The sequence below is a fragment of the Podarcis vaucheri genome (genome assembly GCF_965113315.1).
Source record: "Podarcis vaucheri genome assembly, chromosome: 14".
In the NCBI taxonomy this organism is placed as follows: Eukaryota; Metazoa; Chordata; class Lepidosauria; order Squamata; family Lacertidae; genus Podarcis; species Podarcis vaucheri.
This window is the reverse complement of record NC_138752.1, coordinates 55,043,536-55,057,685: the sequence shown is the minus strand read 5'-3', so window position 1 is coordinate 55,057,685 and position 14,150 is coordinate 55,043,536. Positions and strand designations below refer to the sequence as shown.

The 14,150-nt window shown below is 49.9% G+C and overlaps 2 protein-coding genes across 6 annotated transcripts in view; one reads left to right on the top strand and one right to left on the bottom strand.

The window, feature by feature from the left end:
- Positions 1–3,818, bottom strand: part of GTF3C1 (general transcription factor IIIC subunit 1) — a 40,436-nt gene extending 36,618 nt beyond the window's left edge. For both annotated transcript variants that reach the window (XM_082199601.1, XM_082199600.1), the window contains exons 1-4: positions 3,583–3,818; positions 2,356–2,565; positions 1,035–1,208; positions 237–380 (exon numbers count right to left, since the gene is read on the bottom strand). In XM_082199601.1, the coding sequence (XP_082055727.1) occupies positions 237–380; positions 1,035–1,208; positions 2,356–2,565; positions 3,583–3,803 (749 nt within the window). In that variant the 5' untranslated portion in view covers positions 3,804–3,818. The remainder of the gene's footprint in view (positions 1–236; positions 381–1,034; positions 1,209–2,355; positions 2,566–3,582) is intronic.
- Positions 3,819–3,881: 63 nt separating this feature from the next.
- The window catches only part of KATNIP (katanin interacting protein), a 32,722-nt gene continuing 22,453 nt past the window's right edge, over positions 3,882–14,150 (top strand). For 2 of the 4 annotated variants that reach the window (XM_082199609.1, XM_082199606.1), the window contains exons 1-9: positions 3,886–4,033; positions 5,714–5,790; positions 7,083–7,252; positions 8,240–8,340; positions 9,126–9,260; positions 10,201–10,323; positions 11,826–12,063; positions 12,389–12,529; positions 13,706–13,902. In XM_082199609.1, the coding sequence (XP_082055735.1) occupies positions 5,729–5,790; positions 7,083–7,252; positions 8,240–8,340; positions 9,126–9,260; positions 10,201–10,323; positions 11,826–12,063; positions 12,389–12,529; positions 13,706–13,902 (1,167 nt within the window). In that variant the 5' untranslated portion in view covers positions 3,886–4,033; positions 5,714–5,728. Of the gene's footprint in view, positions 4,034–5,713; positions 5,791–7,082; positions 7,253–8,239; positions 8,341–9,125; positions 9,261–10,200; positions 10,324–11,825; positions 12,064–12,388; positions 12,530–13,705; positions 13,903–14,150 lie in introns of all 4 variants that reach the window. The other 2 variants (XM_082199608.1, XM_082199607.1) reach the window with 2 other exon arrangements.

Here is a 14,150-nt window from a genome sequence, read left to right as displayed (position 1 = left end):
TGATCAGGGGAGCAGCAATGAAGGGTGTTCAGTCATTTCCTCCCACGCTATTTCCCCCACCTAAGTCACTCCCCCAAATTGTGATTAGCCAGGATGGTGGTGGGGACTCAGGTACTGATTTGTCTTTCCTGTGAAGGTGAAGGGGTGCATATAGATCAGGGGAAGAGCGCAGGAGGAAGCAATTAAAATACCCCCCCCAGCACTACTTCCTTGACCTCCCTGCAACACACACACACCTGTCGACATGAAAGTGGGTCAGGAGCAGGAGAATGGAGTGCTGCTGGGCCCCCGTTGGCAGCCTGATCACGTGGGACTGCATGGTGATGAGCCCATTTCTGTCCAGGACTCGCCGGTGGTAATGAAGCTTCCCAGAATCCACCCTAGGATGAGGACAGATTTTATGAAAATTAAGCACGCCACAGAAGTTGAAAGGAGACAAACTCTAACCCTGTAGACCAGGCATAGGCAAACTCCGGCCCTCCAGTTGTAGTTTGGGACTACAATTCCCATCATCCCTGACCACTGGTCCTGTTAGCTAGGGATGATGGGAATTGCAGTCCCAAACTACAACTGGAGGGCCGGACTTTGCTGTAGAATGTAGACCAACAATAACAGGGCCAGAACCTGCATCTTCCAGGGAACCATGCAAGTGCCTTACACTACGTTAAGCCTGCTTAAAATTTAAGTTGGGATAAGATGGGCTAAAGACTGCCTCCCCCAAGCAATCAGCTAGCATTTGCCAGGCCTGTGATGCTTTGAAAGGGCGGGCTCTGGATACAGCTCAGGGCTGTGGCGTGTCCACAGTGATTTGGGGGTGAGGCTTGTCTATCATCATAGCAGCTCCACAAGAGACAGGCTCTAGCCTAACTTAGACATTCCAGAATACCGCTGCAAAACAAACCAAGGCAATCCTATCCTCTTACGCCAGCCCATGGGACAAGGTATCTTCTCCAAATCAGAGGCGGATGTCTGCCCACATGCTATCACTTCTGCCAGTGCAGCACCACAGCTGGAGCCACAACCCACGCACTTACTTAAAAGCTGCACTGAGGTCTCTTTGCAGCTCTCCCTGCCATCGGGCACGCCCCAAGCGCTCCAAAATGCAGTAGGAGAAGTCAGGAAGTTTCAAGTCTGGATCCCCTTCCCATCCTATTAGCGTTCTGTGGCGCAGCATCTGAGAGGCAACGATCACCAGCTTCTCTCCCCACCTGCAAAGCAGTAAGACATGGCAAGGAAGGTAATTTCCCCCATTCCCCAATGAATCACCCACTTTCAGTGCCACAGCAGCATTGCCACCTGCTATGCAGGATTTCCTCTCTGGGGATCATTTTGTGTCTAGTAGAGGCTGCTCAGACTGCATACGTAGGGCTGAAATACGCAAAGCAACATGGGCACATTTCAACTCATGACCCCACCCAGACAATAGGCTTTCTTGTCCAGGTCCTCCCCATTTCCAAAAAGACACTGCAAAGCTGACCAAAGCTCCCATGAATCTGGAGGGCAGGTGGGCGCAAGAGCCACTTTAAGCAAGCACCACACAGCAAACCCAATCACCTCTCGGAAGCAAGAGGCTGAAGGAACTCCCACTTACACCTTCACTCATTACTTCCAAGCAAGCAGAGGAAAAGCTGACAATTACTAGATTCCCACATTTCCTTCCTCCCAAGATGCGTATCACAGTTAGTAACAGAACCACAGAAGTGACTGGCGGGCAAAGGTATTTCTTCTCTTGCAGCCTTTTTTTAACAGGATAAACTTGGAAGGAGCAGGCTTGTTGGTTATTAGCCCAAAGCACAGGCGGCTAACCTGGGCCCCTGCTGCGATGTTGCTGGACTGGAATGACGATTCCTGACCATGATGACTGGGGCTGACAGACGTTGGAGACCAACAGCATCTGGAAGGCCACAGGTTAACCACCTCATTTGGTGACCCTTGTTTTAGCACATTCCCACAAAGGCTCCCTTCGTCCCATCTCCACTTAGCTAGCCTGTGTAAATTTAGGTGCAGACATGTGGCACTCCACCCTTCTTTTGTCCTCCAGGAATAAGCTTTCACACTGATGTGTCAATTGAGAATGACACCTGCCCACCCACATCCACCAAGTCTTAATGACAGTGACATTGTCACACTCCTTCATCTTGTTCCAGGTATGCTTTTCACCGGCATTCAAAGTTTTACTGAAAAATACGCTTTTCTTTCTACCTTATGACAAAGCTATGCAATTCTCCTTTTGACTCCGTGGACAGTTCTGCAACGGAATAAATTCAACAGTCCTGCTCCACTTGCCCACTCTGCAGACATCTTCCCCACCAATAGAGAGCCTGGCGCAAAAGCAACTAGCAAATGCTTACTCACTTCTCATAAGCTTCTGTATATGTGCAAAGGGGCCGTAGGTCTTTTGTTCTGACCAGGTCAGTAATATCCAGCCTCTCTTTAAAATACTGGCACGAACCCTGAATGCCTTCAGGGTGATCCAAAATCATGTGCACAGGATAAATGTCATCTAAAGGAACAGGATCTCTCTTGGTCTCCAGTATTCCTGTTTCAAGATCAATTTCTTCATACCTAAAATGAGAAGAAAAGAATTAGTTCTTCTCAACCCCAGCCTGCCTGCCTGCCTGCCCAAGATTTGTAGTGGGTTAGTTTTTTGGTTTTTTAAAAAATAAGCTCCCCTCATTTCCTCTAAACAAACCTTTCCTCATAGGGGAGCCGCTCCATCATGTCCTTGTCTCATTTTCATTACCCTTTTCTGAAGTTCCTATAATATCCTTTTCGAGGAGAGGCAACCAGAACTGTACACAGCACATCCCAAGCATGATGACAGGACTAGATTTAGGTTTGATGTGGCCCGAAGCTCCTGAAGGTAATGGGGCCCTTGATTATGTCCAGCTGTACTTTGTCAACAACAAATGGTCGCTGTTTTTTGTGTTGAAGATATGCTATCTAGTAATTGATGGACCTAATATCTAAAGCCATTTGCACACGCAGAATGTAGGCACCCTATATATAGAAATTAGCAAACCAGTGATCTTTTAGGGAGCAGACTAGCAGGTGGGGCCCATGACTTACATCATAGGAACCTACACCACACGAAACACTGTTGTCGTATGTAGGTTTTATTTTATTGTTTTTTAATTTACATTTTGGAAATGTACATCCAGTTTTTTTTCCTTTACAATTTTTTTGGGGGGCCCCAAGAGTGGGGCCCTAAGCTATAGCTTGTTTATCTTATATGTAAATCCGGCACTGCATGATGGCAACACAGATCTGTAGAGTGGAACTCTGTGCTTCTTTCCTGGGGGGACTCAAAGGTATACAGTCCTAACACCTTTTTTTTCCTTAGAGAACTGGAGCATTGGGGGCACTAGGATACCGCCAATCTTATATCAAACTCCTTTATCCCACAGCTTGGCGGAACCAGGCCAGGGGCCTCCCCAGCGTCTGCCTCCCCTTGGGAAGAGCTTCCTGACGGGGGTGGGGGGTGGGGGGAGATATCCGCTCGGCTCTCCTTCCCGAGAGGCTTCTTCCCGAGAGGCTCGGGGGTCGCAAGGGGGCTGGCCTAGATGACCCCTCCCGGCTCACCGGTCGTAGAGGTGGAGCGGCGGCCTGGGCTGAGGGAGCAGGTGGAAGCGGAGCTGCGCGTGCGCGGCCAGGGAGGCCCAGAGGAGCTGCCGGACGTCGGGCTCGAGGGGCAGCGGGAAGGGCGGGACGCGGCCGGCCAGGCGCTCCCAGAGGGCCCCGGGGGTCGCGCCGTCCAGGCCCTCCAGCGCCACCTCGCCCAGCGCGGCCCACAGCGCCTCCATGGCGCCTCGCCCGCCCTCCTTCCGGCGCGCCGGAAATGACGCGCCCCGCCCCGCCGAGCGCCGCTTCCCGCGGGGTCTCCATGGCAACGGCCCAACAGCGGCGCCTGGCAGCCGGGCGAGGAAGAGGAAGAAGAGGAGGAGGAGGAGGAAGAGGAGGATGGAGTGAGCCCCGCCGCGCCTGCCAGGGCCGCGGCGCCCCCGGGAGGGTCCGGCGAGTGCGGGGCGACGGGGTAGGGGGCGAGGGGGAAAGGGCGGGGGGGCCGGGGGGGGCGGGCGGCTCCACAGGCCTCCGGGCGCCCCGGACTCCCCTCCCCACCGGCAGCCCCACCGCTGACCCCACTGGCCGTGCTGGCTGGCTGCAGGGACTGGTCGTAATTCATCATCATAATAATCATAATAATCATCATCATAATAACAATCATGATAATTATTTATTTATACTCTGGGCGGCCCCCAACAGAATATTAAAAACACGATTAAAAATATTTAAAACACGATAAAAAAAGATTTGTAAGATGAAATTACTACCTATTCAGGATGAGTAATGTAATAACTTTAGGTAATGATATAACATGAATAGGAAAGAGAGTGAAATGCAGTGATGCAAAATTTAAGTTTGCAAACTATTAGGCAGGGGAGAGGGAAGTCCTCAATAATAAGATTTCATAAGAGGATATGCTGTTACGCAATGTGATTATATGTAAAACTAATTAAAATTATTATTTAAAAAAACCCACTATAAAACATCAGACATTAAAACCTTCCCTAAACAGGGCTGCCTTCAGATGTCTTCTAAAAGTCTGATAGTTGTTTATTTCTTTGACATCTGTGGGATGTCATTCCACTCGCTTCTCACAGTAAGGGAACCACCAGAAGGCCCTTGGACCGGGACCTCAGGGTCCAGACTGAACAATGGGGGGTGGAGATGCTCTTTTAGTTATATGATTATCATTATCATTATTATTTTGACTTATTAGTTCAACCTCACCCGCAATGGTGCACTCCCCTTTTGTCTCCTGAGACAGACAGATGCCAAACCAAACTATTGTCTATATATATATATATATATGCGCACACACACACACCCTGCTTTTTTTCTCAAGGTGGTTTACACATAAATTAACAGCTACAAACATGAAGAAGCCCTTCCTCGATGGGCTAGGAGGACCTTTGCGGTTCCTTCCAACTCTACAGTTCTATGATTCTTTGAAGAAAAACTCCCTCTCAAAAGCCATCAAGCATTAATAGAATTAAAACCATGCAAATAGTTACCATGACAACAGCATGGCACCAGCCCTTTCCTTGAAAACAGTCTGGTCCCAAAAGCCTGCTTGAAAAAGAAGGCCTTTGCCTGTCTGCGGAAGGACAGCAAGGAGGGAGCAGCCTGGCTCCTCTAGGCGGGGAGTTCCAAAGGCTGATGGGAGTTGGAGTCCAGCAGCATCTGGAGCACCAGGAAGGGGAATGATGGCCTGGCCCCCCAAGAGGCAGCGCCACAGCTGCCCCCACTCAGCTTGCGCAAGGGTTCTGTTAGGAGAGGTGCTACTTTGGGCACGATAAATTCACCGGTAGGCTGAAGGAGCACCACCATGGGCACCCCCAAAGCCAGGCATCCCCCCTGCAGCAGACTCCCTGCTCCCCCCCTAAACAAGAACACAACCGGCATGTGGGCACCAACTACTTAGGCAGCTGAGGCAGAATGTCAGGCATTGGATTTGCAGGGCGACATGTGCCAGCCAATGAAGCTGAATGTTGGGTGATTATTCAGGACAGTTGGAAGGAATTGCTTTATCCGGAGCCAAATTAAACTGGAATTTACTCCAAAGGGGATAGAGTGGCGGCCTCCAATGTGGACAGCTTTATAAACACCGCCCAGGGCACCTGCATAATGTTGCTTTGTTTCTGTGTTTCAGGCTTAACCAAAGGACATGGTGACTGACTTTGATGAGAAACATGATCAACATATAGTATTTCTTCAGCATAGAAACAGGTAGGCTGAAGGATGACCAGCAGGCCAGGAGAACAGATATTGGGGGCCCTGGCTAGGTCTGCAGCCTGCTGCCTCTTCAGATATGGCAGGAGGCTGGGCAAGGGCCAATGAATCCTGGCAAGTCAGAGGCTTTGTGGGTGATGGGCCAGTTGCCTGCTCTGAATGGGCTTGCGCTTGAGCCATCTTTGCTGCTAGAGGCTTGGGGCCTCTCTGGCTTTTAGCAGCTTTGATGTGACAGCCGTGGTGATTCCTGGACGAAGACATCCTAGTCATGCTGTTCTAGGTATTGACTCCAAGAGAATTTGCACTAATGGCCAATATGCTACCAGCCCAAATTTAAGGTGTTACTGTGAGGGTATGACACCCTAAACAACACAGGAGCAGCCTGTCTGAAGACCTTCTTTCTTCATATATTCACACCTATTCTTTGAGATCTGCTGCAGAAACATTCCTTGACTGCCTCTTATGAATGGGACATTCATTCATTCATTCATTCATTCAATTTGTATATAACCCTTTATCCAAAGATCCCAGGGTAGTGTGCAACATTAAAAGCATACGTAACATGGCATAATGAAAAACAAGAAAACAAAAACCATAGTAATAGTCTCCACACTTTTAAAAGGCTGTACATTGTTTAATGGCCAAAGGCCTGGGTAGAAAACAGCACCTTAAGCAGGCAACCTCTGAGTCAGATTCTTTCCTGACAGGATTTATTTATTCATTCATACATTTCTATACTACTTGTCTTAAGCTGACATCAAGAATGTTTGAATAAATAAATCCTGCCAGGAAAGAATCTGGCTCAGACCTGCTTAGATCTTCCTGCAAGAATCCTCTACACGAACAGACTGCAGACAAGGACGTGAACTTGGAGGTGGCTCTTGGATAGCATTTTTTAAGGCAGAAAATCAGCTTATTGATTTAAAATATCAATAAACAACAGGTTTGTAGAAAAGCAAGCAGTAGCTTAGTAAACTCAACAGTCCATCTTGGGGATTCCTAGGAACTCCCCCTTCCAGGGCAAGATGATTCTATATTGTCCTTAAATCTAGCAGACCCTGGACTCTGAGCAGAGGCAGGTTTCAGCAGACTACTTCTCTCACTCGGTGCTCCCCCAAATTTGGATAAATTTGGATGGTATTCCTCAGCTATTTGTAGGAGGATCTCCATCATGGGTTTGTGGAGACTTCTGCCTCACCACAGAAGTCGTCACGGTAGCATTTTCTGTAGAGAGAACGTGATCCTTGGAGAACCCTCAAATCAGAAAATTGGTGTGCTGCATATTTTAGGATACTGAAAGAGCTCAGAAGAAAGGACCCTATGCAGATTAAGCTGGAGCAGCTGGAGCAAGGGTTTATTCTGTATGTGAACGGAGCGAACTCAGAACTAACCAACCACCGCAAGAAAGTCAACCCTCAGAACTTTTTCAGAAGTGGCACACGAACAGCAAGGGGAAACTGTGAGTTCCTTCATGACATAACTATATTGAAAAACCATTACACCAGGAGTAGGCAGGAAGTAAGCTGGTGGGCATTTTCCAGTGTGCCACCTCGTATCTGCAGGCCTTGAGAATCCTTAAATGAAGAAAACTTTGGGCAAGAGTGAAGGGTCTTTAGCAAGAGTGAAGGCTCAACACAGAAGTCACCCCCCCCCCAGCTCTTAAGAGGTTCTCCTGATCACACCACCTTATTTGTGAATTTGACACACATTGGTGGACTTTAGGGAATCTCTAGCTTTTTAGTAAATCACCCAGTAAAAAGCGGACTCCATCTGCCTTGCATCGTGCCACTGAAGGGTCGATTTCTCTGTTTGAGCACACAGGCTTTCTGCCATGTGCAGAGCCTAGAATAGAAACCAGCTCAGGAAAGGCATTTTGTTCTAGTTGACCCCACCCTCCCGTTTCATCTACAGTAACTCTCTTCAAGTGACTTTAACGCCTCCAAGATGCTACAGCATCATCTCTGCCCATTTTAGTCCCCATTCTCAGGTCCTTATACTGCTAATGAAAGCTGTGACATAAGCTGCCAGGCTCACTGCCTGGTGTCCCATACCTGCCATTACCAGCGCTGCTCCCTAGTCAGCCGACACAGAAGGCATTTTGGGAGAGGAAGGAAGCACCCAAAGCACTGCTGCTGCTGCATGCAGCATGGGCAGCCCTTGCCTGATGGGCCCCTCCCCCCCCTACAGTTTCTAAATTCTAGGAGCCTTCAGTGCAGCTGAGGATACACCTGCCCTGCAGCTCAAGAGCTGACAGAGCAGCTAGTGCCGGTAACCTCATGGTGCGAGTCTTTCCCACATTTGGAACTGTGTTCCTCTCTGTCCTTAGGGCACATGATAATCTGTAGGAGAGTTTGTGTGTTGAAAGCCTCGCCTCAGGGCAAGGAATGGCACTTGACAGCCTTTGAACCCTCCTTGTTCCAAGACTCAGCTCCAAATTTCCTTTCAGGTTCTAGTTTGAGAGGCCTGTTACAAGACGACGACGACAACCTACAAGGGAGGAGCACGCAAAGTGCACCAAGTAAAATCCAGCGCCGAGGGTGGCTCCAGGTAGGGAGGAGGAAGTTGCTCCTCGATGGGCCCAGATTCTGGTTGGGAAAAGTGGCAGAGCAGCTTTTAAACTGATCACAGGGGTGAGGGGAAAAGCCAGCAGGAGCCAAGGAGTGTCCCATTTGGATCAAATGTCCCTGGAGGATGAAGATGAAAAATGACAGTTTAACTTGGGAAGTCTAGAGCTGGGCACTGAGTTTGTAGCCTAGTCCAAGACTGACGCTCAACCTAACCATTGCACCATATTAGCCCTACATTGCAGGTTCACATTGAGAGCCAGTGTGGTGTAGTGGTTAAGAGCGGTGGACTCATAATCTGGTGAACCGGGTTCGTGTCTCCGCTCCTCCACATGCGGCTGCTGGGTGACCTCAGGCTAGTCACACTTCTCTGAAGTCTCTCAGCCTCACTCACCTCACAGAGTGTTTGTTGTGGGGGAGGAAGGGAAAGGAGAATATTAGCCGCTTTGAGACTCCTTAGGGTAGTGATAAAGCAGGATATCAAATCCTCTTCTTCTTCTTCTTCTACACATCAAGCCTTAGGGGATTCAGCTTGTTAATGTAGGGCCGAAAGCATGCAAGAGAAAGTGTGAAAGCAATGGTGGCCATTAGACTGGATTAAGGCCATTCCAGAGCCCAGAGGATGCGAGGGCAGGCACAGAACACCAGCCAAATAATAGCTGGTGGGATTACAATGGATACTTGCCAGCGTGAAGGCAGTAGCAGATTCCTGTTTATTCCTCAAAAGAGTCAAACTTAACACACACAATGGGGTTTTCCATTTTCTAGAAAGCAGTTCAGATCAAAACAGAAAGTGGATCCAGACTCCATGTCTCTCCTCCTTCAGAGTACTCTGAGGATTTTGAACCTTATGAAAGCCTAAGCTCGCATTCAAGTGATGGTGAACAGGATGACGCTCGCCAGGTATGTGCCTCCACCATTTTGCGAAAAGCATGTTTTATTATCGAAGGTGAAACCCTAGCACTAACACTAGGAAACAATTCTCCCTTCCAAGAGGGGTCTTACATTGATTTTTTGTGCCTTGTTTCTTCTTAAGTTCATGACACACACACAAACACACACATTTGCACATGTGTGTACATATGCACAGACTCAAACTAGCTACCCAGCCAAGGAATTTTAGCGTTTCCAAATATTTCTTCTTGGGTCTTTCGCAGGAAGGTGATGTCTCCAGCAAAACTTCTGAATCCATTGTGGGTCTAGAATTCATGAGCAGCAACACCAGCTGTTGCACTGCTTTACCTTTGTGCTGATTTGTTTTTAATTTGTGCTAAACTGTGGTCTGCAACTTTAAACAATATTTAAGGTAACTGTAAAAAAAATCCATATTATGGCAGTAGCTGCGTTAGGCTCACCAGAATGTCAAAATAGCATGCAAGCTTAAAAGTTCTCCTCTTTGTCAGATTTGATGGCAAACAAAGCAAGAGTGGTGGAGGAGGAAAAAAAGCTGGATGATCAGTGTCTCTAGGTGGAATGTGGAAAGAAGCAGGAGACATTCCAAGGAGGCCTGTCAGATGCTATACAGGTTTCAGGTTGCAGCCAAGGAAGAAGGAACATGTCACAGGGAACCTGTATCATTTGCTGGTGCTCTGTGAAGAACACCAAGCTTGCACAAGATGTTGTACCTCTAACTTCCTCCCCTCTCATCAGTTTTTGCAAGTGTGGTGTTTTTTCTCCCTGACAGAAAGTGCCTCCAAGATGCTTACCTTGCCCTGCAGAGTGTCGGAAATGAAGTCTGGTGGATGTTGGCAGCATCCCCAGGGTTTGCTCTTGGCAATTTGCCTCTCCTAAGCAGAGAAGCATCAGGAAGTTTATTTACTGCTACTTCTCTGTCTGTTTCCAGAGTCTCAAATCTCCAGAAAGCACAATCCCCAGTGGCTACATCCTCTCCGTTCCAAGGGCAAAACAAAGAATGAGCAATTATGCTGAAAAGGAAGAGTTGCTTCTCAGCATGGAGGACATGAAGGTAACCTTGGGTTTGCCTGGTGGGCAGCATCTCCAGAACCCTGACGAGATGAATCAAAAGCTCTGCTGGACTTGGGCAGGAGCTCTTCATAGGTGCCCCCGCCCTGACAATGACAGCCCCTCCTTGATCCCCTGTTGGAAAAGAGAGAGGGGTCTTTCTCCCTCAATAGCCTTTGGTTTTTCTCGTACTGCACAACCCTAGGTCTGTTCACTGCAAGTGTTCCATCAGGCTTATGGCTTGGTAAACGTGTTTAGGGATGCACTCACGGTCTCCCTCATCTGCATGTTGTCCTATTTATTGACAGCCTTTTACCTGTGTCATTCTCCCAAGGATACCCTCAATGGCTGTGGCAGGGAGGGGTCCCATCAAAGTACTCTCCGACAAGGACAGGATTGCTCATGCAGCACAGTCCGTTCAAACCAAGGCAAAGTGCAGAGCATCAGTCTAGGTCTAGACCTGATCCGGAGTCAAGGTCCAGAAAGAGTCCCAGGTCAATAATACCCCAGGGAGGCCAGGCAAGGCACAGCAAGGCAGACTAGACTCGAGCTGTAAGCCATAAGGAGTCAGCACTCTGCATTGTTTCCCGAAACTGGAAGACTTAAGAGGAAGGCCTTATGGACCTTGACCTCCTAGACCACACACTGAGCGCTGCTGCTGGTTGTGAAGGAATATCGGGGATTGCTTAATCATGAGTAGACACCCACCTCACAAGGAGACCAATGACCCTGTGTCCATAGGCACAGACATGCCAGTGCTCTTTGAACTCGACCTGAAGCTTTTGGCCCTGATGCGCTCGAGGCCTGTGGGGTGGCTCCACCTCCTCTGGTGGTTCTAGGTTTTTTTTGTTAGATGTCAATCTGAAGGACCTCTCAGGGCGATCCTCAGGTCCGGGGGCCCTGCCTGCTGCTCAGGGTCCTCGACCTGTAGGATGCTTGGATCGTCCTCTGAGGACTCTGTGTCGGGTCACAGGCCAGGGCTCGGCAAGACTCATCCCTCTTGTTCAGTCAAAAAGTCTCCCAGAGTGACTTTGCAATGATCACCGGTAAGTCAGTCCTCTAAGGCTGAGTCTAAACAACAAAATACACAAGGAAAAAGGGATGAGGAAGAAACAAACAAGCTCTGGTAGAACAAGGGGTGCAGAGAACTGAGGATTTGAGCTTCATTCTGCAAGCTGTGCTTTCTTTTGGCTGGGTGACTCACCTGAATTCTCCTAGCTGTGATTCTGGGTGTTCCTGGGACCTGCATAGAGCTAACAGCTCCCAGCAACAGCCGCTGCCCCCTGATGGCCAGACTTTGATTCACCCTGCACCTCTTCATTGTCGCAGCATGTTGGATACGGAAGGGGATTTATAGCAGAATCTTACATACGTCAACCCAGAGCAGAGTCACATTGAGTTTACTGAGGTTTTCTGCAAGGTAAATGGATACCAGGTAGCAGCCTTGATTTGGATCCTTTTTTTATTGTGAGATTTTCACCCTGGCTCTCTGGAATTTTGTGGCAGGAACTCCGCCAGACCTTGGAGTTCAGCGTGAATCAGAAGAGGATGGAGGAAGATTGCTCGGAAGGGGAGACCTCTGACTCTGTGGAGGAGGACGTGCCTGCAGGAGCCTCGGAGGCAGAGGAGCCCCTTGAGTCTTCTGAAGAAGGCACTGGGCTTCTCCTCAGCAACGCAGGAGACTCCCCAGCAGCAGCTGCGCCCTCCTCTCTCCTTGTGCTGGAATTCAAGCCCAACTGCCAAAGTAAGTCCAGAGGGGGCTAACTGCCTGCCTTGGACCAGAGAGGAAAGAGAGAGTTTATTTTGTGTTGCTTGTAGAGAATTCTGCCAATCCCCCTTTCCCTTTTTGTGTCTTGTCTTGTTTGACTGTGGATGTGCTGGTGGAAGGTGATGGGCTTAGCCTTCCCACTCTCTCATGGTACCAAAATAGGCAGCGTCTGAGAAACAGTGGCCTCCTGTGTACCTGGGGGAGTTCCTGATTGCCTTTGCCTCTTCCACTCCCCATGAGCGCGTGCTGCCTTTCCTCAAGGAAGCCAGCCTGGGCATCACTTCTGTTTGTCTTTCCGTAGACATGAAGAAGGAGCGGAGCCTCTCTGCAAAAAGGAAGGGCAGCGCTGAGACCTACGTCCCCACCAAGCCTGGTAGCCAAGTGGCTCGGCCGCTCTCCGCTGGGTGCCTGCACCAGGAGGATCAGGAACAGACGCCCTCCAGTAAGGGAGATGGTGATTGTTTCATTGCAACGCCTAAAAGATTGAGGCGATACAGAGGCTGCAGGAGGGGCCTGCCGTGAGGATAGAAAGGGACCACAGGCAGGGCCTGTTGCCTCGCAAGGGCCCAGCTGGCTGTGCTGCTTGCTTGCATTCATGCTCTCATTGTCATGTATCACCATCTCGCTGGGGAGCCCCTTGGGATCTCATTAGTGAGGCACACAAAGCCTTCCTTGCAGAGAGAAGAGAGGAAAGGGCGAGTGACTTGGGCATGCCTCTTGGCAGGCGACTGACGTCTTTCTCTTGTGGCATAGCATTCTCAAGCATTGCACGGCACGGATGTAGAACCCCCAAGAGCACGCCAGTGTTTGGGAAGACTGGCTTGCAAAGCAGCCACCAGCCCTCAGAAGTCGCCGTCTTGCTCAAATCTGACTTCAGATTGTTCTCCACAAACAGCCCTTCACAGGTTTCTCCGTCTCTTTCTGCCTTGCTCTTTCTCAAAGAGCTCAGCTTTCACATATGCCCCAGCAGCCCTGTCAGCAGAGAAATGCCTCTTGACTCCACCCCTCTCTACAGCTTGCAAACTCCTCAAAAGGCTACTCTGTTTACCTTCTTCCCTCTTTGCTGTGTCCCTTCTTTTCAGCTGAATCCTTACATTCTCAAGCGGCTGCCCTGCCTTCCTCCTCCTCCTCCTCTGCTTCCCCTGAGCTGTTGTCTCTTCCTTCATGCCTTCTCTGCCTCTTCCTTGGCAGGTTTTCCTCCCCATTTGGCAGAAATGGCACAGGGCCCTGACTGTCCTCTTCTTCCTCTGCTGCTCAGACCTGAGTGGAGCCACCTCAGCTCTTTGCTCTATGTCTGGAGTCACATCCTTGCACCCAGCAGATTGTTAGTTTAGGGGAAATGGCAGGAGCTGGGCGGCAGCTGTTTTGACCTCTCTGACATCCTTGTGGGGCTGGAGGCTTGTGCCAGGGAGAAGGTTCCATATCCTGCCCTGGGTGGTACATAGGAGAGCCCTGGGTTTCCTTGCTGTGCATCACATACAAGACATGCCCCCTCTTCCTCCTCTGGGCATTTCCTATCCTGTGGCATAGGAGCCCTTTCAGCCTTAGCTTGGGGCAGAACTCACTTGCGCTTTGAGAAAATGGTCAGAAAGTCTTTTCTGCTTCTTTTGGGCACCAGGGCCAATCAGCCGATCCGAAAGGCCTCTCTCAGCCACCCGGAAGAACGTGTGTGAGAAAAAAGACCCTGTGCTCTCGGCTTCTGTGGTCCTGAAGGCGGTGCAGGCAGAAAACGAGACCCTCCAGAAGGAGCTGCTCTGCAGGCAGCTGCTGGCTGGGCCCCTGAGGGCTGAGCTGGAGCCAGCCGCCTCTTCTGAGGTCAGTAGCAGAAGCCGTCTCTCTCCCCACCAAGCGAGTTGGCGCTCCCTGTGTACACTCACCCCACCCTCGCCCTGCCCATTGCAAGCTTTCTCTGCTGACAGATAAACTGCCAGTGCCACGCTGAGGACTGCAAACCCCTTCCCAGCTGCTGAGGGCAGCCCTGGAAGAGTTTGTATGACTGGCGCTTTCGTGGCAATGGAGAGCGAGCTCCTCCCACTGCCTGATCCCGAATGTAGTCACCTGGT